Here is a 26,089-nt window from a genome sequence, read left to right as displayed (position 1 = left end):
CAAGCTGATTATGTGTCATGCAGTTTGTAGCGTGGTTACTCGGCGACATCACCATCTTCTCCACCATGTGATGGCGAATCACCTTTATTACCATATACACCACGTGTGTAGGGTGCATGCCCCGTCGATCCACAAGACGAATCTCGCTCGTGGACAGCAAAAACGGAGTTGTGTGGTCAATTTGGATTTTGCACGAATGCCGAAGCTATATCTGGGAAAATACAACTTCTACAGTGGAATCATACAGCAGAAAAATCGGCATCTGACCTTTGCCAGGAGCAATGACCACATGCTCACTCCCGTTTACCACATTCAACATACGCATGCTCAAAATAATGTCTGCAATCTGCTGTTGGTCATACACCACGTCTCGCCTGTTGCATTCAGTGTTTTCACACAATGGCACTAGTCGTTCCCGTCGTCCACATCTACCAGATGTTCGACTTCATCCTCGTTGATGGAGTCGGTATCTGTGGAGAGATCTTTGAATGTGTGTGGGTATGTTGTTCTATCTATAACGAGAAATTTCTATGAAATAGTCAAGCCACAGCTATATTTTACTCTTTTGCATGGTGCCAGCCACATATATCAATCTTGAGAGGCGCTGACACTTGGAATGAACATTTATTGCAATGTCGTCTATTTTGCATGGAAGTGTCTGCAGCATTTACAGAATGTCGATCTGCATCCGTGAGACAGACATGGAATTGACATGAACACAATCCGCAGAGCAACGAGGAGTTCTTCCAAGACGTTCAAGGGAGGAAGATGGGCCGATATGGGCAGGTACACATAGCCGCGAGCCGTAGACAAGAGAGGAAACTTCCTGTGTTAGAGAGAGTCCTTACACGAACTGCACACAGTAAACGCACTCACATCTAAAGATGGGTTGTTCAGGAGCGAGCCAGATCTTTTGAGCCGCTCTTTTAAAGAACAAGTGAGCCATGGTTCAGTACGAGTGAACCGCAGTTTTTTTAAGAGAAAGACGTGCCGAGCCGTTCCCTCTTAGCCAGCTCTTCTCGGTGCGATTTCGTCAGTTCTCAGTCTTTCTCCACGTTCCAAATGTGCATTTGTGTTCCAGTCAGCTCAGCTCGGACTCAGCTGCTGTTCTGTTTTTGCCCTCTGCCGTCACTCTCACCCAGTTACAGAGAGTGCAGCACCACTCAGCTTGTTGGCTCATGGCTCACAGGAGGCGAGATCGCGCAAGCATCTTGTTTTAGAAATTTTTGTCAGCGCACTAGCGTATCGCTAGCAACACACTTTCGTCTGCGAACAATTGTCAGCATGGCAAGGTACGTGGCAGTGAATGCCGCCTACTCAGTAACATACCAGTCACAGTACAATTTTATCGCCAATATCAGAAAAGAAAGGTATTATTAAATAGTTACCAACAGTGGCCTAGCCAGAAATTTATTTCGGGGTGGGGGAGGGTGTTTCTGCCAACAACTACTGCTCCTTCCCCTCTCTCTCTCTCCCTATACATGTGTGTGTGCGTGGAAGTTGTACATCATGCAAGGACAAACTCCCTAGACAAGAATGCTTTAACAAGGGTGCACGTTTTGCAGCCACTTCGAATCAATTATGCTATCATCCTTAAGCTATTAAAAAAACGAAAATTTCGTTTACGAATTGATGCATCTATACAATGTATGTCGATGACGTAACTGGTACATGACTTGGAAAAATAAACAGTGCTAGAAACGGGGCCACACAAAAACAAGACAGCACAACATCATGTGCCGTCTGATTTGCAGGCCAGACTTGCTGCAGCCCAAGTAACAGTGGAGATCACCATTGTTTTGCAGTCAGACCTTCTAGTGAGTCCTACAGCCACGGCTACGTACAGGAGAGGCCCGGCACCATTTTGCAGTTATGCAAGTCGTTGGCATGCTATATTCTTCTAGACTTAAAAATAAAGGAACAAAGCTTTGCGCTAGAACTTCGACAGTATCATATGATGCAAGTTTCATGCACTTTTGGCGACCTGCTGTCCGACTTTTTTGAAGAGATGTTTGAAAGTAAGTTGCAAACATGGTATTGTAGTCATCACACAATGCATATTGTTATTTGATCACCCTCGGGAATGGATGAGGCAGACAGTCCCAAGCAGGGCTGCTTCTTGTTTAGAAGCCTTTGTGAAAATTACGGCATCCGTTGTTCGCAGTAAAATAAGAACAGGTAGCTCCAAGGGACTTGAAAACGTCGTGTCTCCTGACACCCGCTCATTCTGAACATTGCCAAGACGTTTAGTTAGGATGGGCTCTCCACAGCAAGCAGCACATGTTACCACGTGGTAGGCGAGCCTCAGGTAGGGAACCGGCCACATCTGTCTGGGGTTGAGCAATCGGGCAGTGACGATGTGCTCTCCCTACGTCCATAATTATCTGCCAAAAGAGGCAGCTGTTGTGGCATTTGCTTAGCCTCCCTGACCCAGCACCCCCATCATTGATATATTTTGCCGTGCGCAACTCAGTATTCTTTTAAAGCAAAACTTTTTCTCAAAAGTTTGCCCGCATCGGGGGTAGTTCAGAGTGGGTATATAGATGGAAAGAGCGTGGCAGAGAGGAAAGAAGATGTGGGAAACTTGTTCGGACCTTTGCACCACGTCAAATATGCACAATGCCCTCTGAAGCTCCCTGGGCATTGATTGCCACATTAGCCTCTTGACAGCTGTAATTATTCGTGATTCCCCGCAAAACCACTGTAGAAATTACAGCGCTTACCTTTCTACTATACCCAAGTGCAGAAGGAAGCTAGATAAAATGGCAGAGGGGGGAGAGGAGGCAGAGAATGGGTAGAACCGGCGCAGTCGCGAAACGAGTGATTAACAACCTTGGCACTCTTCACTCACAACTCCCATACCGGGCGGGGAGCCGAGGGGACAGGGAAAAGGTGACGTGAGAAGGCAAGAAAATGCTACTACTATAGACGCGACAGTGGTTGTGGGCAAACTGGATAAAGTTCTAGGTACGGTGACATGACAACCCCCTCCTCCTCCTTTGGACTTTCCTTTTCATCCATGTCACTCTTTCGGAGTCCACGTCTTGAAACTTTTTGCTCCATCAGAAAATTTCGGGGGGGAAGGGTGTCTCGACAGCCCCCCCGCCTCCGCCCCTGTCCACGCCAATGGTCCCCTAGCATAGTCACAATACTACAACATGCTTATTTTACTACTGCTGCGTGTTATTCCACTAATGCATTTATAATCTTTTTTTTCGTTTTTTTTTTTCAGAGCACGCTGTGCATACACAGGTTACGGATTTAGGCGAACCGGTGAGCTGTTTAAATGAACCGGTTCATTTCAGTGAGCTGGGGCCGTATTCTGAAACAATCCACTTCGACGACACTGTCGCCGTCAGGTGCGTGCATTTGGCTGGTTGCACAAAATCGGATGACGTAATGCTTAACCGGCCAATCAGATCATCCGAGTTTCTGGATGGATGGATGGATGGATGTTATGAGCGTCCCCTTTGGAACGGGGCGGTGGCTTGCGCCACCAAGCTCTTGCTACTATGCTGCCTAATATCCTACCTAGGTTAACCCATGAGAACAAAAAAACACACTATGAACTACCACGTCCAAATTTTCTGATACCCTATTGCGAACTGTGCTTTTGTACGTCTCCGTCCTTTGTCGTTTCCCTACTTTTCTTCCACCAATCCTCCAATCGCCTCTTACTGATGTCTATTGCGGACCTGTTTGCTTTTCCACTGCTCCCGCTGAACCCAAGGGCTTCAAGGAGGCCAGTGGTGCCTAAATCGACCGCTGGATAGATGTCTTCACATTCTAATAAAATATGCTCCGTCGTTTCCCTAGCTTTACCGCAGCAAGCACATGCTTCTTCTTCCTTCTTATATCTCGCTTTATACGTGCGTGTTCTAAGGCATCCCGATCTCGCTTCGAAAAGTAATGAGCTTCCCTTTGAGTTATCATAAATGGTTTCTTTCCTAATTTCGTTTTTTCCCCTTAAGTAGTTACTCATGGCAGGTTTCTTTTCCATTGCCGCCACCCATGAGATTAATTCAGCCTCTCTGACTTTCCGCTTGACCTTTCCCTTGACAGCCAAACAGCGCGCGCTGACGGCGAACGCGTTGCCAAGTGTTGCCAAAAGTGATCGTTTCAGAATACGGCCCCTGAGTCGATCGTTCCGAGCCGCTCACAAAAGTGAGCCCTCCTTCCCATCTCTACTCACATCCACGTCTCCGCCGAACGATGCCGATAGCACTCTCGTTGCAGCTTCCCCGTCATTCTCGTCGGTCACGGTTCAAATACGTTTAAAATCATGCTTGAACCACACAGTCGATCGCAGAGCGAATGGCTATGTCCAAACTCCGCGTCCAGAAAAATTTTCTTGAATTTGGAATTTGCCCCGATAAAAGTCGGCGGAGGTCGCAACTCACGTTTCTCTCGCTTGGACACGGCCTCGGACGCCTGCGCTTGACGCTCACGAGTGGCTCCCTGTGCACGATCTTCATCGGCAAGTTGGGCACGACGTCGTCGGCTATATTCTCGCATCTGACTGAGGCGACGTTCCTCGGGGTCTTTGGGTGCATTGTCCGCCAATGTCTCCGCTTTTGCACGGTCCCGCTGTCGCTGGCTGTATTCGCGCCTCTGTTGTCGGCGCCTCTCCGCTTGTTCCTCCGGCGTGAGCGCGCTAGGACGTCTCCCCATCTCCGATTCCTCGCAAATCACAGATTGAAGAACCAGTGCTATAACGCGCGCATCCCGGTTTTTAGATATGGCGGTCACACGCGTGTGGTAGAAAAAGCCTCTGAAATGCAGCGAAGTGCCCGGCCAAAACTCTGCTGCCACGCGCGGAAGTGACGTCACAGTTGAGACGACGTAATCGTGACGTTTTATCGCACAAGTATGGCGTGTTCCGGTTTATAGTTTTGAGCGCGCTGTTTGAGGTGCTTGTATTCTTGAGCTTTATTAGAACACCATTTATTGGTTTTTTACTGTATTGTGTGCTAGAATATTCTCCTAGTTACGTTGGAAGAACCGGATAGTGTCCGGTGGTGGTGACTTTATTGAGACTGGCAGGCCCGAGTCCTAGGATGTCCCCTCACGAAGAGCGAACCAGGCAACGAGGGCTTTTTGTAGTCGCCGAGTTTGCGATCACGAGCGACACATGGGCGCAGCCATGGAGCAGCTCTTTCCTTGTGCCTTGCGGCGCGTTTATGGCTATAGTAATGTGGTCTTGTGCAGCTCCTACTCCGCATGTTGATTTTGTTTGTTGAATTTACTGTTGTGAAAGGGGCACATGTGTGCTCTCGGCTAGGCAGCACGTTTTTCTCTTACGGTGGAAATGTTTCAACTCGTTATTTATTTTGTTTATTTATGTAATTATTTGGTACAAATGAATAAACGCTTGAGATTTGTGCATCAATCGCAAAAAAGAATTTTTTTTCTTTACTCCTTCGTGGTTACTTGGACTGAGGAGGCCACCCACCTTTAGGCGCAGCTCAACAAGAAAATTTACTCACCCGTCGCGGTTGCTTAGCGGCTGTGGTGTCGGGCTGCCAAGCACGAGGTCGTGGGATCGAATCTCAGCCACGTTGGCCGCCCTAGGTGGTCCAAATTTCCGGAGTCCCACTACGCTGTACCTCATAATCAGATGGCGGTTTTGGCTCGTAAAAACCGCATAACTTTGAAGTTTATTCTCTCCTTCGTGAGACTTGCGCTGTCGCATTTTTTTCTTTTTTTCATGACACTCGATATACTGTTTCCTGCCTTGCATGTTCGAACCGTTTCCCAGTTTATCTCGGCTTTTGATGGCTACTGAATCACGACTTGCTGGAGCACCTGCTCGCCACAGTTTAAAATGCACATGTTGAGTAACCCGAATGTAAAGGATGAAGGCCAATATTGAGGAACCTGGCCCAGCCGCTGCTAGTTGTACTCAGGCTCATTTTGCTGTAAAGCTTGGCTGTCTTGAAGACCAAGAAATTTTCTTTGATTTATTCCAGCTAGATTGCAAAGTTGCTATATAGTATTGCTTCTTTTGATGGTGCTATGCGAGGTACCATGTTTGCACAAATGTTCCTCGCATCTTGTATGCAAACGCAACATACATTCATTGCAGGAACCTGCATGCACTATGTTGTATACTTAAGATGCATGCAAGTATGACCAGTGTAGGTGTGCAGGCCCATGCCACTCTCAAGCAAATGCCAAGTTTCCATTGTATGAATCTTCCTTCACCTTGCTGCGCTTGAGAGGGCTTGTTTGGGTAATACCATGATCTGTACAATGGAATTATATGAAGTCTTGATTCTTAACCTGATCCACTTGTCTAAAAAACTTTTTAGGCATTGCATTAAGAAACATATTAAGTAGCCAAAAAAATTGGCTGTGGTTGACCATGGCTTGAACTATAGTTATACAAGTGAAAGCTCTGTTAAGCGTGGTTAGACACGGTTCTTCAGTGCTTCTTCCCGACAAGCTATTGGGGATGAGCTCCACCGCTGGAAAAGCTGGTGCTGCCGTCAGCGTGACATGTTATGAGGGATTACGTGGACAAAGCGGCCACATCGGCTGCTTCGTTCGCGGAGCTACGGGGTCGAAAGTATCCCTCCCAGGCTGCACTGTCTGCTCATCGGGCTCACCGTGTGGATGCTTTCACAGACAGGGCCAAGCATGGTCATCCCCACAGGACTGATCTGTGGCCCAGTGCACTGTCGTCCGTCATCTGGATACACCTTTAATGATCAGAAGGGCCTTCCCTAAAACTCAGTGTGTTTGTACAATATTGTCGAACTAATTCCTCGGTACCTTTCACACGTTCCCAGAAATTAAGATCTTTGGCCACCAGTGTTCAGTAAATTGAAAAATTGCAGATGTTTTCTGGCTGCTAGATCTTATGTGAACAAAAGGCGTGAGGGAGAGAGATTGAGAGCAGTAGGTGCTCGTTTCCCCCGCAGTACTCCCCCGCCTGTTCCAAGTGAAAATGATGGAACATACCTAGTTCTCCATTCTGATAGAAGCAAACCTCCTTGGCAGTTGCATGTTGCATTCTCAGCTATTACAGCCAACCCTATTGTGATAAGCACCTTCACCTATACGTTTCACAACACCTGTGGCAGTGTCGGAAACGTAATGCATGCTTTTAATAGGCGATAATCCAAACACACTGCTGTTCCCTGCTGCAGTCGGTATGAAGCGAGCATCATGTTTCACTCTTGCGGTATCGTATTCTGGCATCACGCACTATCTTGATTTCATCACCATTTTTAAACACTGTGCAATCACAAAACAACATATGTAGTTCCGCTCAAGCACCCCCTGCTCTTTGCACGTAGACGCTCACACTGCAACGATTCTTGCGAAGCCAGCATGTCAAATCTCCCCACCCACATGATACCCCACCTAAATCTGCTGACCCAGGCCGATATCAAAGAGTGCACGCGAGAGCTTCCGAAGCAGCAAAAAATACAACGTGCATCTCAAGCCGCACGGGTCCCGCTAGTTCAGCATGTCTCATTGTTTCATGATGCAACCGTTTGCGCCGTGCCTAGATGTCAACAACACTCGAGTCTGCCAAATGTTTCAGTGACTTCAGATCTTGTGTTTGCCCAGTTAGGTTGTGTTTTCTAGCATTTTATTTTTTTCAGAAAGCTTTGGTGCACTACGATACAAGCTATGGCATTACATTTTACAACAATTTAGGGTAATGCACAGCCACAGGCAAGGTGTTGCAATCATGAGAATTATGCGTCCCATGCTGACCACTTTGGTGTGGCATCATAGGAATCCGCAGGCAAACATAGAATAGTAGCAAACAGTTTATTGCTACATGATGCAGCAAGAATGGATGTACAAGTGCAAGTGCCAGAGAGAGAGAAAACATTTATTTGGGCCATCGAGGTCGTTGCTCTTGAGGTCGAGTGGGTGGTGTCCTCATTCCACGACTCCACTGGCCATGGCTGCTCGACGTACTTGCTGGACGAGAGCTTCTTGTCCTGCCAGGGTATCGCCGGCCATCTGTACCTCCAACTGCTCAAATGATGTGCTAGGCGTCTTTGAGTGCTGAGGTTTGCCCCCGCACCCCCTTGCCAGTCTTACATGAAATTGCGGTCAGGTCATGTGACTACCTGGAGGCTTGACTTGCTGATGCTATTGACAGCATGTGGCACTATCATGTACATGACATATCTTCCCACTTAATTTGTGGGGAACTACCATTATACAAAACTAAGATCACGTGTAACAATCTGGTGGTTGTAGAATGTGCACAGGATATCTTTGTACACATGGCGCAGCCTCTGAAGCAATGTGCACTGCCATAGTCGTCTCTGCAGGTTTGTCTGAGAACTTCCAGAACCTGTCCTTGTTCTCTTCGCGCTTGGAGACGTCAGCTGCACCGAGAAGAAACTGATCTTGGCAACAATGCCACACTACGAAGCCCCGTGGTGTGTGCACCATGACGGCATAACAGGTCCATTTTGTGTCCGAGAACTCCCAGAAAGTGTCTTTGTTCTCTTCTGATTTGGAGACATCAACTCCCAGGAAGTGTCCTTGTTCTCTTCTGATTTGGAGACGTCAGCTCCAAGTGCGAGCCTTTTGACTGCTTGATGAGCAGTCAAAAGGCTTCATGTGGCCAAATCATTCCACCCGCGTCGTAGGTATTGCATTGTAGGGATCTGCAGATGAACGTTGAACAGTAGCAAACAGTTAATTGCTGCATGGTGCAGCAAGAATGGAAGTGCAAGTCGCTTGAAGTGTTCATTGTGGGTCATAGTGGGTTAAGACCTCTGTAGACGCCAATACAGCTTGGATGTCGTCAAAAGTTTTTTGGCAACCACTTGTCCATGCACACGTGTGGTCATGACGCAGTAGCTTGTACAAGGGATGAGCCAGCATGGCCAGCCGAGGCAGGAATTTACTGTAGTAGTTTACAGCTCCAAGCAAAGAATGAAGTTGCTGCTCGTTCTCTGGTGCTGGTGCTGCTGCAAAGGCATCCGTCCTTTCTATGATGATATGTGTGCCATCTACACTCAGTCAGCAGGTCTTGGAGGCCAATGGTACATCATGAACAGGCTAAGCAGGCTTGGCAACAGTGGCGCACCGACTTTTGCTAATGACCTGCTACTGTTTGTTGATGTCAGCACATGAAGTCATGACAAAGTGAATTGTGGAACTTAGAGCAGCTAAAATCCACCAGAAGTTGAGGTGAACTCTTGCTTTCCTTGTCTACTGAATATTTTATGAGCGATAACATGGGTTTGTGTGGGTCGATTTTCATTATTTCTTTTGCTCTTTGTTTTATGACACACTGAGAATAGATCTAGAGCAAGTATGGTAACCCAGAAGAAGCATTCCAGGGCCCCTTCAAGAACATATGGGCACACTTGTCCTACCTGATGCAGCAGAACACCCCACAGCATGCTCCATGTCTATATTTCTAATTGAAGCTGTAGTTCGACATGGCTGTTTACCTATTCTACAGTATCACGATGCTGTGTTTTCTTATGCCTGCTCAAGTAACCAGCCTGCGCAAAGGACTTAAAGCAGACAGCCCAACAGTATGGTCGGTCACTTGTATGAATGCATAGGTGCTGTTTCCTGGGACGCTTTAGCGAGAATTTCCGAGTGCAGTGCACGAAGGCCACCGAAATGACTTCACGCCAGTGTGGCTGTGCAGCTGCCTCTTCACATTGGACTTCCGCGATAAGCTCTGAGGGCATGAAGGGCATTGAAATGGCTTCTCGTCTTGTGTGGGTTTGCAGGCGTTCCTTCAAATAAGTCTTATGAGAAGAGCACTGAAGGCATGAAAAGCACCGCCATGGCTTCTCTCCTGTGTGGGTGCGCAGGTGTTCTTTGACCTTGGTCCTTCGTGAGAATCTCTGAAGGCATGAAGGAAATTGAAATGGCCACTCACACGTGTGGACACACAAGTGCCTCTTCAGGGGCTCTTCTGAGAATCTTTGAGGGCACAAATGCTTTGGTGTACTACAATAAAAGCTATGGCATTACATTTTACAACCATTTAAGGTAACGTACGGACATGGGCAAGGTGTTGCAATCATGAGAATTATACATCTCATGCCAAGAACTTTGGTACCGAAAGGCCATGGCGTCACTGTTATGTTGTAGGAATCCGAAGGCAAACGTAGAACAGTAGCAAACAGTTTATTGCTACATGGTGCAGCAAGAGCAAAAGTACAAGTGCAAGTGCCAGAAGAGAAACATGCCAGCCTTATAAGCAATTGCTGACGGTCATGTGACTGCCTGGAAGACTGACTTGCAGATGCTATCGACAGCATGTGGCATTATCACATACATGACATTTCCTCCCGCTTAACTTGTAGGGTGCTACCTTTATACAAAACTATGATGTGTAGCAATCTGGTGGTCGTCGCTCATGTGTGGGATATTTTCGTGCAGCTGGCGCAGCCTCTGAACCAAGGTGCACTGTCATAGTCGTCTCTGCTGGTGTGTCTGAGAACTCGCAAAAAGTGCCCTTGCTCTCTTCACACTTGGAGACATTGAGACACACACGCTACTCAATGCTGCAGAACACGCTGCAGCATTCTCCATATTTATACATTTCTAACCGTAACTCGAGTTCAACATAGTTGTTGACCTACTCTACAGTATCATGGTGCCGTGTTCTTTTATGTCTGCTCAAGTAATCAGCCAGTGCAAAGGACTTGGAGCAGACGGCACAACAGTATGGTCGGTCATCTTTATGAATGCTCAGGTCTTCATAGCACTCTTCAGCGAGAATTTCTAAATTCATGAAGGGCAATGAAATGGCTTCTCGCCTGTGTGCGTGTGCAGGTGTTCCTTCATGTTGGTTGTGCAAGAAGCCCCGAGGGCATGAAAGGCACTGAAATGGCTCCTCATCTGTGAGCATTCACAAGTGTTCCTTCATCCTCGACTTATACGAGCTTTGAGGGCATGAAGAGCACTGTCACAGCTCCTCACCTGTGTGGGTGCGCATGTGGGTTTTCAGGTGGATCTTTCGTGAGAAGCTCTGAAGGCATGAAGGGCACTGAAATGGCTTCTCATCTGTATGGGTTTGCAAGTGTTTCTTCATGCTGGACTTATGCGAGAAGCTTTGAGCGCATGAAGGACATTGAAATGGCTTCTCACCTGTGTGGGTACGCAAGTGGACTTTCATATGGCTTTTTACAGCAAAGCTTTGAAGGCATGAAGGGCATTGAAATGGCTTCTCGCCTGTGTGGGTGCGCAGATGGTCTTTCAGGTGGGTCGTCTGTGAGAAGCTTCGAGGGCATGAAGGGCACTGTAATGGCTTCTCACCTGTGTGAGTGCGCAGGTGGGTTTTCAGGTGGGTCTTTCGTGAGAAGCTCTGAACGCATGAAGGGCATTGAAATGGTTTCTCGCCTGTGTGGGTGCGCAGGTGTTCCCGCAGGACGTACTTGCGCGAGAAGCTCTGCGGGCATGAAGGGCATTGAAATGGCTTCTCGTTTGTGTGGTTTCGCATGTGGTCTTTCATGCTGGACTTATGTGAGAAGCTCTGAAGGCATGAAGGACACTGCCATGGCTTCTCACCTGTGTGGGTGCGCAAGTGGTTTTTCATGCTAGACTTATGCGAGAAGCTTTGAGGGCACGAAGGGCATTGAAATGGCTTCTCACCTGTGTGGGTGCGTAGGTGGTCTTTCATGCTGGACTTATGTGAGAACCTTTGAGGGCATGTAGGGCACTGCCATGGCTTCTCACCTGTGTGGGTGCGCAGATGGGTTTCCAGGTTGGCCTTTCGTGTGAAGTTCTGAAGGCATAAAGGACACTGAAATGGTCGCTCACCCGTGTGAACGCACAAGTGCCTCTTGAGGTGGTCTTTTTTAAAGAAGCTCTTAGGGCACAAAGAACACTTAAACAAACGCTCGCCAGTATGGACCCTGGCCCGAGGTTCCAGACGTAACAGTTTACCAGCCTCATAGTCACAGAGACGATCTTCAGAGAGGCGTCCCTGCTGTGAATTGTCACCATTGGCTGTTGATGGAGAAACAGAAGGCCTTGATGCTGCACAAATGAAACAAAAGTAGTATTAAGAAATGCAAAGAAATGAATACAGATACTAAAGCTAATGATGAGCTTTCTTTTCTTCTTTTTCATTTGGGAGGTCTTGAGGGTGATTTCAGGTATGATGGTACAAATGATACCTAGTGGTCCTTTTTGATTTAGTCAATATTTCTGCATCTGAATGCTTCATGACTGTTTATAAAGTCCGCCAACATAAATTCTTTTTCAGAAAGGTAAAAAAATTACTAAAGGTAAGAAATCACCAAGTGAGAGAATCTGGAGTGTTCAAAGACGGTTGCGGATTTCTTTGATCCTTAGAGGACAGCGTCAAAAAGATCCAACCCAGCTTGCTCTCCGATCCTCAATGAGCACTCGAGATCTGGAGGCCATATTTGACATTTGCAAAACTTGTGATTTGCGAGCATGACAAAATTCTCAAATAAGACTTCATGAATGGGCTTCTTCTTGACCACATGCCTAACTGTGGCAACGTTTTCATACAATGAGATTATAAAGAACCACCTAGGACATACTGTATTTTTCTGTGTATAATCTGCCAACAAAGAAAACCCACACCGTATTTCAAAATAGGACAGAAAAGAAATATGCAATACCTCTGGGAGGTTAAAAATATCGGTAGAGACTTACTTAAGACTGCTTAGGTGTGGGAATGTGAAAGCGTTATAGTTCCTTTGGTGAAATGTTGTTTTTTTCCACGTGTTCCTTGTCCACGCAAGCTCTTACTTGCACTCTTCAAAGTATTCAAAGAATATTCAAAGTATTCAAAGAATATTCAAAGTACTTATACTTTGAATATTCTTCATCACTGTGACTACTGTATTGCTGTTTTATGCCTTGTATTTTCTTTAATGTATATATTTTCTGTCAGGAGGTCCCCTTTCAGCCACATGCTCTGGGACCTCCTTCTGTATACTTATGTAAACATGTATGTCTCCTCCTTATTAAAGAAATAAACTGAACTGAACTAACTGCGCCCCTATGAGGCCAAATCAAATGCGCCAAGCGTCTCAATGCACCTGCTTGCCCATGAGGAGTTAATAACATGAAGGTCTGCTCAGGAGCGTTCAAGTGGGCATTAATGCTTTTTATTTTACACACTCATGCCATTAGTCAACAAGAAGTTGTGCATACCATATGTGTGCCCTATTCTTAGCAGACATAACAGCCCACTGGATTATCGTGATGTTGTTATTAATGAAGAAGTGCTTAACTGCGGTTTAATTAGATGAAGTTTATTCGAGGTCTTGGCGTTCCACAAGGATTGTCAATAGTCTAATTTTTTTTTAATGAAAGGTTTCAAATCTATAGTGGGAACAGCTATGGATGAGTTGAAATCTTTTGGTGTAGTGGATGTGGCTATTTCATTGGCGAGCATATTGCCCTCGATGCCTCTGTACCCAGGCACCCAGCATATTATGACAAGTTGTTTGCATGCATAAACTGTGCACAGGAGTGTATAAAGGTCAATAATTAAAAGATTATTGTGTTTTCGTAGTGACACTAAGGCCTTGACAATGCTCAAAGCATCTGTAAATATAATTGCCTTCTCTACGTTCAATTGTTTGATGTGTTTCTGAGCCGGGAATAGCGCATAGGCTTCAGCCATAGATATAGTACTTGTTTGGCAGTGCAGAATGTCAGACTCCAAAAAGGATGAACTGACTGCTGCATAAGACATGCCAGCTTGCGACTTTGATGCATTGGTGTAAAACTCTGGGCAGCAGTACTTCAACCGAAGTTCAAGGAAGTGCATTTGAATGTGCATCTCAGGAGCACGCTTAGTGACTTCAACAAATGATGTCACATTCTGGAAGCATTTGATGGTGTTTTAGAAGTTGGACATGCATTTCTTCACTGAAATTTCTCACACGCAGTAAGAAGGGCTCCCTCGTTGAGGGTCGAATATGGCACAGGACACATCGTTTACAGTTGTGTAACAAGGATGTTCAGGATTCAAATTTACTTTCGGATGAATGAATGAATGAATAGAATTTATTGATTGGAAAGACAGAGAGGTCGACCTGAGCTAGTGCGCTCTAGTCTGCTACTCTGCACTGGGGAAGAGGGAAGGGGAGTGAAAGTATTGGGATGGATGATGATGATAAGAGAAGTGGTGAGTGCTTATGTATACATGAGACAGTTGCCTCGCTAGAGCCGCTCGTCGAGCTTGGTGTCCTGCAGGAACTTCAACAATACTTTTGTTGCACGCACTGAAATTGCAGTGTCGGGCCATGGGCCGAGGGTAGCTTCCTCCGACCGTAGTTGTCTGCCAACGCTGTCTAGGAAACTGTTTAACGTCCTTCGCTCCAGCATATATGCTGGGCAGTCGCACAGTACGTGTTGCAGTGTTTCGGGCATCTGGCAGTGTACACAGTCGGGGTTGTTCGATTGGCCGATGAGGTGTGCGTAGCGACGGGTGAAAGCAACGCCGAGCCGAATCCTGTGTAGCAATGATGTTTTGCTCCGTGTAAGCTTCGGGGGCAAACAGAATTTACCGTCTGGGTCAATCGTATGTAGACGTCTGTGAATATTATCAGAGTGGGCTCTGTAAGCCTTTGTAAGGTCCTGCATGAGTGCCTTGATCATGGAGTTGGTGTCAGGTCGGGTGTAGGCAATCCGTACTTCATCAGAGGAAGAGGAGGCCGATCTTGCCTCACTGTCAGCGAGTCCATTACCAAAGACACCACAATGGCTAGGCATCCATTGAAAGGTAATCACGTGGCCACTTAACTCGGCACTGTGACAAAGTTCGACGATTTCCAGCACGAGCAGATAGTATGGTCCTTTCTTTAAAAAGTATTTTAGCGCCTGTAGCGCTGATTTGGCATCACACAATATCGTCCATTTATGGGGTGTCTGCGTTCTCATAAAACGGACAGCCTCTCGTATTCCCGCAAGTTCTGCAGCTGTAGATGTCGATTTGTGGTCTAATCGAAATCGTTGAGTAATTCCAAGTTGTGGGATGACAAATGCGGCCGTTGTGGCAGATGGCGTGACCGAACCATCGGTATATACTTGTACAGTCCCACTATATGATGTAAATATATGGGACAGGGTGAGCTGCTTCAAGCCAATGGAGGAAACGTGAGATTTCTTCCTAATTCCGGGTATCTGAAGCCTCACTAGTGGTCTTGGCAATGTCCATGGAGGTGTCACGGGGATGTCGGTGGCCTGGAATCTTGCAGGTACAATGCTTGCGTGACATGCAATAGCTTTAGAAAAAGCACAGTCAAGGTTGGTGCTTGGAAGTGTTGACAGTGGATGGTGTGAGTGTCTGGTTAGCAGGCGAAGATAGGTTCGCACAGGTTCACAAGACCTGTATATGTCGATAGGACAAGCCCGTGCTTCCGCTATTGTGCCCTTAGTTGACGTGCAGCGTGGCAAGCCAAGACTTTCGGATAATATGTGAAGCTGCAATATGACCTCTGTAGACAGAGTGACCACTTGTTTGATTCTTCATGGAGGCTTTCTACAGGCCATGTCCCGAAGGCAACAGTCACAAAGCGGACAGCTAAATGGTGCATGGGGTATAAGATTTTCAGTGCAGTTGGCATTGCAGAGTGATAGATTACAAAACCACGGTCGAGGCAAGAGCAGACAAGGCTCGTGTACAAGTTCAGAAGGCATTATTGATCACTACCCCACGTTGTGCATGACAAAATTTTTAAAAGGTTCATCATCTTCAAACATTTTGCCTTGATATAGTTAAAGGGCCCCTGAAACGGTTCGGACAAGTTTTGTAGACGCATAGGGTACAGCTAAAGTTAATAATTCGTACCATAATTTGCGTTAATAGCCTTGTATTAAGAGCGCGACTGACGATTACAGGTTATCCTCCTCCATAGCCATACTTTTCTCCTCAATTTGCTTGCTGAGTGATCGGAGCTAAGCTCCGCCTTCACTGGCTCTGCATCATAATGGCACGTTGTGTCATCTACTTCCGTTTGTTCAGGAGGGCACACATGAAGCCTTTCCAACCTCTCCGCCAGAGCTGCTTGGCTGTCGACCCCTAGCGAGAGCTATCAAGCAGCATGCGTTGCGAGCCTTTTGTCGCAGCACCGAGTGTGTCCAGTATTCTGGTAAATACAGGTGAGCTGGGCATTCATCGGATGGGTGGAGGCATAAACTCAATCTGACAAAAGAGCTTTAGCCACCTGGTGGCGCAGAGCTTAACCAGCAAAACAAAGAGCTAATATTACTCTAACCAATTGTAAAACATTTTAAACATTTACAAAAAACAATGTGTTCACGATTATGCTCCTCAGAAAATTTACACCAGCAGCATAGACAAATACACTTTGTTACTGCTACTGTGTTAGGTTGAGCTCTGCGCCACCAGGTGACTGCACCGCACACACCATTCATGTTTCTGCCTGAAATGAAACGGTACAGTGAAACGGCCAGGCCCAATCCACTTGCGTTTACCCAAATACCGGACACATGAAACTCTATTGTGGTAGTAATACTCCAGCATAAAGTGACGGTCGCAAACACGTAAATCCTGGTGCTGATTCGTTAGTGACATTCCGATGCACTGCAGCCACTCCTCGCATCTGCTGCCTACCAGAGGGATGCAATGTTGCAGCTTGACATATTGCCAGTCTTTAGGTTTGCAGCCCACAATGTAACAAGGCTGAACCATGAAGCTTGCGAAAAGATGGAGATCAACATTTTGCATGGAGTCCTCTTCAACACGGAGCACATTGTAACACAAGTAGACAACATTTGCTTTGTGCCAGAAGTGCTTAAGTGTAGTGAGGAATTGTCCTTGTGCTTTCTCTTTCTGCTACTTGCTTTTTATAGAAACAAATTAACTAACATTTCAACTATTATGAACAACATTTGTTTACCATGGAGTTGGAAAAATTATCGATGATGCACCCTGGACAGCCAATCAGATACCTCGCCCTACTAGCATCATTAAGGCAAGTTGTGTCAAATTGTCAAGTAGCTTTCGACTACACATATTTCTACGGACTCCCAACATGGAAAGATCTCGCAGAACCCTTAAGAGCTATGTTGTGTTGTGCACTTTCTCTAGATCTTGAAATACTGAAAGTAAATGTGCTAATGCACAAACGCACCCATGATGCTTGCCTTGATGCGAACAAGGTGATCTATTGTGGACCTACCTACCTATTGTGGGTGGGTCCTTGTCTTGTTTAGGTATCAGAATGACTATGGCTTCTTTTCACGAGGACGGAATATATCCAGCCGCCCACATGGCATTAAAAAGAGACAGGAGTGTTTTCAGTGCTTAAGGATGTAGGTATCTAATCAGTTCATACATAATACGATTGAAAGCCTCACTTGATTAATTTTTGCAATTAAGGGGCTGTAGCTCTTTGAACCTCAGGAAAGTTCATGTATAGTGTGATGCACTTGAGACATTCAAAGCGATTGGCTATGACAATCTGCCTGGTCTTCCAGGCTATCACCTTGGCTACTTACTCAGGATAGGGGGTGCGACTCCTGGTCTATAATTTATCACAATCGTTGAATCGGTGGCGATACCCCACCCGTGATACCCCACCCATGATATCAATTCGTTCTGCCGCAATCCACCTCCGATGCTAAAGATGACCGAGAGTAGATGGCCGTATGGGTACCTGGGAATTCAAGGTCAAAGCTGTTCCCACGGTAACATTCGACGTTGGCCCTTTTCGTCATTAGTTCTGGCTGTCAAGTACTGATAGGAGTGGGGGGGGGGGAGGAAGGGGGGGCTTTTGTTGACCCGTGAGTAGTTGGTGTCAATGCTGCATCGACTTCTGGGTAGGCATTGATGAATGGGTGGCTTTGCCTCATGGCAAACGTCTCATTAATGTCCTTGGCCCAGTTGAAACGTAACAGTGGAAATGCACTTCACCAAAAGGCCATACGGAGAAGCCAGGGTTATGAACTAATCTGGTTTATTATTGAGATGGCAATTATGCAGACACTTCAGGGACATTTATGCTGGCAGCGCCGTGATGTCCCGTACATCGCCGTAAGCTGTATGTGCAACTGAAAGCGTGCGAGGGTGAGCAGACGAAGGTGGTTCAATCGCACACGTGCAAGGGAGGAAAACTGAGAAAAAGCATTCCGTCTTCGGTAGCGCACAAGGCACCTGGTGGGAAGGGATTCTACTACGGCGGCTGCTGTGTACGACGTGGCTAGTGCAGCTGCACAGGCCCTATCTTGAAAGCAATCTGCAACGGGGACAGAGGCAGACGTTGAGTGCCGATAGCTTTGTGTATGCTGCATCTTCGCAGCTTGGTTTTCGTTGAAACGAGGCAGCACGAAAATCAATTCGCCCACTGCTGCTATCGAGATGTGTTCATGTTTGCTTGTGCGTGCGTGACACCACACTTGTTAATTTAGTTAGCAAGCTAATGATTACAATTTTACACAACCGGTAAAACTACTATCGTTACTTCGTGTAGCTGTCCTCTAGTTTGATATTGCGATTGATGCTTCGCCTTTCGGGTGAAACTACTTTTCTTGAAAGGCAGTTTTACAAAGTAAACGAGGGCGATCTTAAAGCACCTAATACTTGACTTTTTGTTATAATGTAAAATTATTCCAAGCTGTTTTTATTACAAATCTGCCATTAGCCCTTCGTGATAGGTGCCTTGCTTACTTTAATCTTCAGGCTATCTATGTGCACTAGGAAGTTCAGCTTCTTATTGCATAAAACTCAAAAAAACTTGTGGTCTTGTTTGACTGGCAGTATGGCTTCATGTAGTTTCAAGATAAGGCGTAGTTGTAAGCCCCCCCCCCCCCCCCCCCCCTTTTATTGAAAAAACCACAACAGCTTTTTCAGTGGAGAAACCGGAGACGTTTTGAGATGAATGACGAATATAACAGATGAACCCTGAATGATCATCTAAAGTGCCAGGGTTTCTGCCTTTTTAATTAATACACCACCAGGTACCGGTACTTATATGCCGATCATGGCTTTCAGCCACACCAGGATAGCTTCCTCAAGTTTTGGGTGGGCACCTTGGCTGGCATTCTTCTGCTGGGATCCAACAGATTCCTCAGTGGCTTTTAAATGTTCACCTTGTTTTTTTAGATAGTCTGACATTGTCTGCTTTGAGATTTCGATTCCCTTTGTGATGTCCACTTGTGATCGGTCACTTTTCACTTGCCTGATAATTGTGGCCCTCTTTTCCATCATCAAGGTGCTATAATTTCGCCGATTCAAGGCTTTTGTCAAGTTGAAAGCGGATGACAAAGGTGTTGTTGGCGTCATTAGTAGCAGCTGCATATGAAACTGCTGTAGACGATTGGTTGTTTAAGTGGCTGAACCTAGCATTGCGGTACGCAGCTGAAGCAAACCACAATGGACACTGCAGGTGATACAAATAGTACAACTGATGACATGCGACCGACAAGTGCCAACAGCAACGACAGCGTGAAGCCTCGCAGGAGGGTGCAGCAAGCGGTGCCTGCTATCGAGGTTGTACTGGAAACAGAAGTTGTGAATTGGCATGCGAGATGCATGCAACGCAGGAATAGTCTGCAGAAAAACAAAGTGACGGTGATGTTGTCTGTGTTTACAGTGGCTTTTGACTTTTGATCGAGAGAAAAAGTCTCAAAAATTGAACTAGAAGAGTTTGAAACATGCCAAACTTTGGTCGTTGCCATACATTGACTCTATGGAGTATGTTGCTGTACCGTGGCAGAGTCCAAATATTTATTTGGGTGTCCGAAAAAATTAGTCAGTGACTGTATTATTAATATGCTGTGACAAATAGCAGCTTCAAATTCCACTTAGTGTCAGTAAACATTATGTAAACAATTCCGCAAATCTTATGCTCCAACTGCATACAACTGAATTACCAAGGAGAGGCTGGGCCTTGGTCAGGTGTTGCAAAATACTTTCAGCACAATCTTTTTGTGTTTGCCATGTATGCTGTGAACCAAAATAAAGAAGCTTTGTTGTTTGTAGTTGTCAAAATGGAGAAAGCGTCACAATTTTGGTCATTACTGTGGCCAACATGCCAACTTTGTAACCTTTGTGCAAACATATATACACAAGGTTGGAGAAAAAAAAAAATAACATCTCCGGGCTTGACTTTATTATTGCCTTTGCAGACAATGTGATAAAAAGGGTGGAAGCGTACAGCAGGATTGTGGCAGCACCGTCTGGTTTCTGTGAACAGAATTAGAAACAGTGTAAATTTCGATTTTCACTGGAAGCTTTGCTGCACAACAGCTACCTTGTTGACAGTGCACTTGAAGACACTGTGATGGAATTTCTCTCTGAGCACCATGCAGGAGTTCTACTGATAAAAGCAGAGTCAATTCATTTCATTGCAAAGGCAATTGAATTTGCTCACTAGTGTCTCGCTTCTGAAAGTGAAAACACTTGCCTTCTCGCATCGGCAAAGGCGGACGAGGTTTTAGCACATTGTAACAAGAGTGCTGTGAAACAACAACTGTCCTCTGAGATAAATTGGTGCTATGGAAGAGGTCTCGTCGACCACTGCAGTCTGAAAACACTGTGCAAAAAAACCGAAGCTGCCATTGACTGCAGAGGTTCAAAACGAGTATACCCAGTAGTCACCAGAGGAGACCTACAGGCTGGTTGAGATGATGGCTGGCTTGCACCTCAGATGCCCAGTACTTGCTGCTCATTGTCTGATGGCAGTGTTGCGCATGCCTAGTATTGCTTAGTCATGTGCTGCGGGAATGTCGTCACTCAAAGCTCTCTCAGAACAAGAATCCCGACAGTTCCAGTGCAGTTTTCACCTCTCTCAGTGAATGAGCATATTAATAAAACAAAGTGTGTGTTGTAGTTAACTGCATTAAAGAATTTTGTTTGAATTTTATTCACCTTGAACACAACGGTCAAATTACATTCCGCATGGATATATATTCACATTTTTACACTAATTTACTGACTTAGGCATAACTAAGAGACTCACTGGGTTTAACGTTGCTGTAAAGCAACGTAAGGGCTACGACGACACCAGGGCAAGAGGGCTCTGGATTAAGCTCTACTACCTAAGGTGCTTCAATGTGTTCAGCAAAGCAGTAGTTTTGCATTTTGCCGCCAATCAGAATGCAAACAAGGATCACAAACCAGCTAATATATCCTCAGCAGCAGAAATTCATACACACATGGGCAGGTCGTACCAGGCTAGGCAGACTTGGCTATTTACCACAAACTCGCACAAACAAGCAAATGTAGGAGAAGTGCCGGTCACTGCCCACCTGAGGCGTAGCTTGACTGATCCACAGTCTCTGTGGTCTGCACGCTCCTCGACTCGCTGCCTGCTTTGAAGGAGCACCCAACAGACTTGTCAGCCAGAGGCAAGCTGCACTGTGTGCCGACCTCGACCTGACAGATGGCCTTGGAAGGGGTGTGGCGTGCCGTTTCGGCAGCGATACGTTCAGCTAGGCTCATTGCATTTGTGAGGCCTGCAGAAAATAATTGAAGTGATTGCAGTCCTGTTACAGCATCAAGAACAAGCGGTAAATCCAGCAATAGAATAAATTCAGGGGCAACTTACAATGCATAGCTGTGGAACACAACATAACCCTCTTTAAAAGGCAACAAGGGACAATCCACACTGTATACTTGAAAGTGGGGACACCTTTTTCTGTGCAAGGTTTACAACAGCAGAATGTATATCCGACTTTTTTTCACCTCGTACATTTTAACGCTATTGGTGGAGTCTAATGCAAAGTGATTGGAGGATCCTAAGATCAACACCATCAGCCCATTTAATGTCCACTGTAGGTTACCCAATCACCCCCCTTTTTGGGCCAGCTTATACCATCCTATGCTTGTAATTTTTTTTTATTTCATCACACTACCTAGTTGTCTGCTGTCCACAATTGCATGTCAGTTCTATTGGTACCCATTCAGTAGCTTCACAGACCGTTATTTACCTGGCCAACACATCACATTTCTTGCCAAAGTTCATTTTTAATGCAATAGCATTTTTAAGAACTTCACCCAGTTAGCAGCATGCATGCATGCATGCGTGTGTGTGCGTATGTATGCACCTAACGTCTTTCCCGCCAACTTGGGACACTGAGCAGTCCACGGTCAAATCATCTGGCTGTTGTGCTGATGAATGTGGGATGATAGCTTGGGTCGCTGGGTATGTGGCACTTCGTATGCGCCACCCTTCAATGAACATCTTTGACACCAACTTTGGTCACTTGGGACGTGCTGCTCTTCAACAATCTTGGGCAGCCTATCCTAATGATCTCCACTTACCTCTGTCTTGCACTAGATGATTTCAAGTTGTGCCTGCAATTTTCTTAATTTCAACATCCCACCTAACTTTCTGCCGTCCTCGTTAGTGCCTTCCTTTCCTTAGCACTCATTCCGTAACTCTAATAGACCACCGATTATCTGCCCTATGCATTATATGACCTGGCCAGCTCCATTTTTTCCTCTCAATGTCAACTAGAATGTCGGCTACGCTCGCTTGCTCTCTTCCCGTCTCTCCAAGTTACACCTTTATCGTTCCGTTGCTCGTAGTGCAGTTCTTAACTTCTTCCCAAGCTTCTTTGTTAACTTCCAAGTTACTGCTCCATATGCTGGTACCAGTAGAATGCAATTGTTGTACACTTTTCTTTTGAATGATAGCAGTAAGCTACCTTTCACGATTTGGTAATGTCTGCAGTACGCACATTTTCATGGTTTGTCATTCCTTTATTTGGTTCTTTGTTCCTTGGGATAGCTTACATACTTGTTGCCTTTGTGCCTTACCTCTCACCTACAATTTCTGCTTCTGAAATCAGCTTAATTACAGTTTCATTCATTACCTTTAACTTTATCTTCATATTTCTGTTCTAAAGCTACATACTTGTTTGAGAGCACTAGCCTGAATTCATCTACTTTTACCCTGAGTGTGTCTGGGTTGGCCTGATTCCTCTTAGTTAATTTGGTCATTCCCTCTCCATACAGAGAACTATCCTAGGCGTCACTAACCTACGTACACTACCATTTACCCTATCTAACACTTCTACATTCTGCACTATGCCAGGGTCGGCACCGAGTACAAAATGTATTTCATTTCTTTTTCTCCTCATTAGGGCGTTTTCAGGTCCACTTCCTGTTACTGCACTTCTGGAAGAAGGCATTTATAATTCGAAGGCGATTGATTACTTTACACAATCTCTACCAACATCTCTTGTCTACTATTTCTAGAGTTGATGCCATAGTTTGCCAGTTGCCCATTCTCCCACCCAATTTCCCCCCACTTTTGCATTAATGTCTCCCATGGCTACAGTAAATTGAGTTCCCACCTTTCTCACTGCTAATTCAAAATGCTCATAAACCTGTTCTATTTCTCCATCGTCATCGCTGGAGGTTGGAGAGTAGGCTTGTATAAAATGAAATCGATAGCTCCTATCGAGTTTTATTACGATTGCTACCCTTTTATTAATAAGTGGTCTGACCTAAAGGTCATAAAAGGACGTTCCACCTCCAATGCCAAGGCGTGGGCCTTGGCAGTGGACCTAAAGTCATGTAGGCCTAAAATATGTATAATATTGAAAACCTACATAGTGCTACAGGCTACGCTACATGGATCATTCTCACTTTCAGAAAGTCCTGTATATGGAAACAAACTGCTAAATTGTTTCTAATGCTACATTCGTGAATTTTGACAAACACTTAATAATGCACAATGTCATGACAGAAAGGTGCTAAGCTTATGACTACTACGATCTGAATACCGTTTTACATCAATTGTGGAAACAGCTGCTTATTATACAAAATCTATTAGAAAATTATCTATACTAAATTCAATTTTGGTACTACTCAATTGATATTTGATTCGTCTAAAAAATTGCCATTTGCCACACCCCTACTTATAATAAGTTACATGCCTTACGCGGAGCACTTAAATGTGTCACTTAATGATCAGAAGTACCTACCCTAAAAACTCAGTACGTTTGTAAAGTATTGTAAAAATCATTCCAGGGTCCCTTTAGTACTCTCGACATTGAGATCTTTCGCCACCAGTGTACCATAAATTGCCAAACTGCAAATGTTTTGCAGCCACTAGATCTTAGGTGAACAAGAAAAGGTGTGAGGCACACACAAATGAAAGCAGTAGGTGCTTGCCGTGGCAGTATTCATCCGCCTGTGCCAAGTGAAAATGATGGAACGCACTTAGTTTCCCATTCTGACACAAGCAAATCTCTTTGGCCGTTGCACATTGCATTCACAGCTATCGAAGCCAACCCTACTGCGATAAGCACCTTCACCAATACGTTTCACAGCACCTGTGGCATAGTGTCGTTAATAATAATAATAATATTTGGGGTTTTACGTGCCAAAACCACTTTCTGATTATGAGGCACGCCGTAGTGGAGGACTCCGGAAATTTTGACCACCTGGGGTTCTTTAACGTGCACTTAAATCTAAGTACACGGGTGTTTTCGCATTTCGCCCCCATCGAAATACGGCCGCCGTGGCCGGGATTCGATCCCGCGACCTCGTGCTCAGCAGCCCAACACCATAGCCACTGAGCAACCACGGCGGGTTGGCATAGTGTCGTTGGAGGTGTAATGCATGCTTTTAATAGGCGATAACGCAAACACACGGTCGTTGCCTGCTGCAGGCGGCATGAAGTGAGCGTCATGTTTCACTCTGGCGGCATCGTATACTGGCACCACCCACCAGATTGATTTCATTTCGGTTTCCCATCACCATTTTTAAACACTGTAGGTCGTAATATATCCTAAAAACAGCACAGATAAAAAATTAAGCCAGGCACAGTGCCTGTGTCATTTGTCTTCTAGGTGTTTTCACAATGTCGATCACGGATGCAAAGTTACGCACATGATGTATGAACAACGAAAGCAGCGGCTGTGTGTATAATAGACGGATGAGCTGATTCGTGCGCTCATATGTGTTTACCTTTGAAAGTGCTCGTTAGCGACGGCAGCAGGGAAGAGAGTTAGTTAACGCGCTCGTCCACCGCGCACGCGTAACATGACATAACTGAACAGCTCACAGATAACAGCTGCTAAGAAGATTTAAGCGAAGGAAATACTGTCATCATCTGAGTGCAACGAATGGAAAGTGTTGATGTCCCAGCTGGTGTGGTCGGCACAAGCAGTGAGGAAAGAAATGCTGTCACGTGTGCGACCACTACTGAGCACAATAGCACAACTACCCCGTGACCTGCGCATATCAGAATAAAGTTGTATAAAAAAAAAAAAAAGACCCACGAGGCAGCATTTGCAGCGCTAACAGTTCAGTGCACATGCATGTGTTGGCGCGTAGGAGGTGCCACCTTTTTGACATCGCGGCTAAACACAAGCACCTGTTGCACTATACTAACAGTGATACTCTATTAATAGTTTCAACTAAGGGCAGCACATAGGAAATGCAGTAGTGCTCATCAGTTTGTGTGTACGTGCGTGTGTGTGTAGTTTCCTTTTTTTTTATCCTTCTCCCTCTCACCTATCGCTTCCCCTTTCCCCTCCCCCAGTACAGGGTAGCCAACCGGAGATAATCTCTGGTTAACCTCCCTGTCTTTCCTTTGCCTTTCTCTCTCTCTCTCTCATCGAAGGCACGAACAGGTGGATCTGCGATCTCTGCGAGACTGCGGCAACTGTTTCGCGCTAGCTCGCATTTTGAGATCATTTTATACCGCACGAATTCGCTATCTTTCCTACAGGTGCCAGCAAAATAACAGGCAATCGTACAAAACTCCAAGACGTAGAACCCTCACCTTTCTTTCCAGATGAGTTGCGGCAGCACATTAGAGAAGGGAAACTGTACCTTCCACTAGAGTGACCTAGAATTGCATGTTCTAGTACACTCTACTTCCACGGTGGTGATGGTAGTACGACCATAGAGAAAGATAGGAGTGCAGGATGCCTTAGAACTTGAAGTACAACAACAACGAAGAAGCATGCGCCTGCAGCGGTAAAGCTCAAACATTGTTAGTGAACTAGAAAATACTAAAGTACATGATAGAGTATATTCTAGTTGCTAGAGCATGAGCCAAGTATGAGCTACAGAAACTACAGAAACGGAGGAGTTATGGCTGCGGACCGGCTATTATTGGCTACAATGTAATTAAGACACAGACCGAACATGTTTAAATATGATATC

At 45.6% G+C, this 26,089-nt stretch overlaps 2 protein-coding genes across 4 annotated transcripts in view; both read right to left on the bottom strand.

Moving 5' to 3' along the window:
• LOC135913749 (oocyte zinc finger protein XlCOF6-like) overlaps positions 1-4,821 on the bottom strand; it is a 35,222-nt gene extending 30,401 nt beyond the window's left edge. Inside the window, exon 1 of one of the 2 annotated variants that reach the window (XM_065446386.2) lies at positions 4,401-4,821. In XM_065446386.2, the coding sequence (XP_065302458.1) occupies positions 4,401-4,671 (271 nt within the window). In that variant the 5' untranslated portion in view covers positions 4,672-4,821. The remainder of the gene's footprint in view (positions 1-4,400) is intronic. The other variant, XM_065446385.2, reaches the window with a different exon arrangement.
• A 3,007-nt stretch (positions 4,822-7,828) lies between these two features.
• Positions 7,829-26,073, bottom strand: LOC135913751 (gastrula zinc finger protein XlCGF57.1-like). 2 transcript variants are annotated; one of them, XM_065446390.2, is made up of 3 exons: positions 25,704-26,073; positions 21,211-21,417; positions 7,829-11,988 (listed from the first exon to the last, which is right to left on the bottom strand). In XM_065446390.2, the coding sequence occupies exons 1-3, from the start codon at positions 25,732-25,734 to the stop codon at positions 10,916-10,918; spliced, it is 1,311 nt and encodes a 436-aa protein (XP_065302462.1). In that variant the 5' UTR covers positions 25,735-26,073; the 3' UTR covers positions 7,829-10,915. The 2 variants fall into 2 exon arrangements, 1 of the variants encoding a protein (XP_065302462.1); XR_011508031.1 differs by lacking the exon at positions 7,829-11,988 and adding an exon at positions 20,058-20,146 and having other exon boundaries at positions 25,704-26,049.
• Between the last annotated feature and the right edge of the window lie 16 nt (positions 26,074-26,089).

Source organism: Dermacentor albipictus, chromosome 8 (genome assembly GCF_038994185.2).
Source record: "Dermacentor albipictus isolate Rhodes 1998 colony chromosome 8, USDA_Dalb.pri_finalv2, whole genome shotgun sequence".
In the NCBI taxonomy this organism is placed as follows: Eukaryota; Metazoa; Arthropoda; class Arachnida; order Ixodida; family Ixodidae; genus Dermacentor; species Dermacentor albipictus.
This window is presented reverse-complemented; position numbering and strand designations above follow the sequence as displayed.

Coding starts and splice junctions, on each gene's coding strand:
- LOC135913751 (XM_065446390.2), bottom strand. CDS start 25,734: ATGTGCTGCCGCAACTCATCTGGAAAGAAAG. Junction 21,418..25,703: donor CAACTCATCTGGAAAGAAAG/GTGAGGGTTCTA, acceptor TATTTTCTGCAG/GCCTCACAAATGCAATGAGC. Junction 11,989..21,210: donor TCAGTCAAGCTACGCCTCAG/GTGGGCAGTGAC, acceptor TCATTTGTGCAG/CATCAAGGCCTTCTGTTTCT.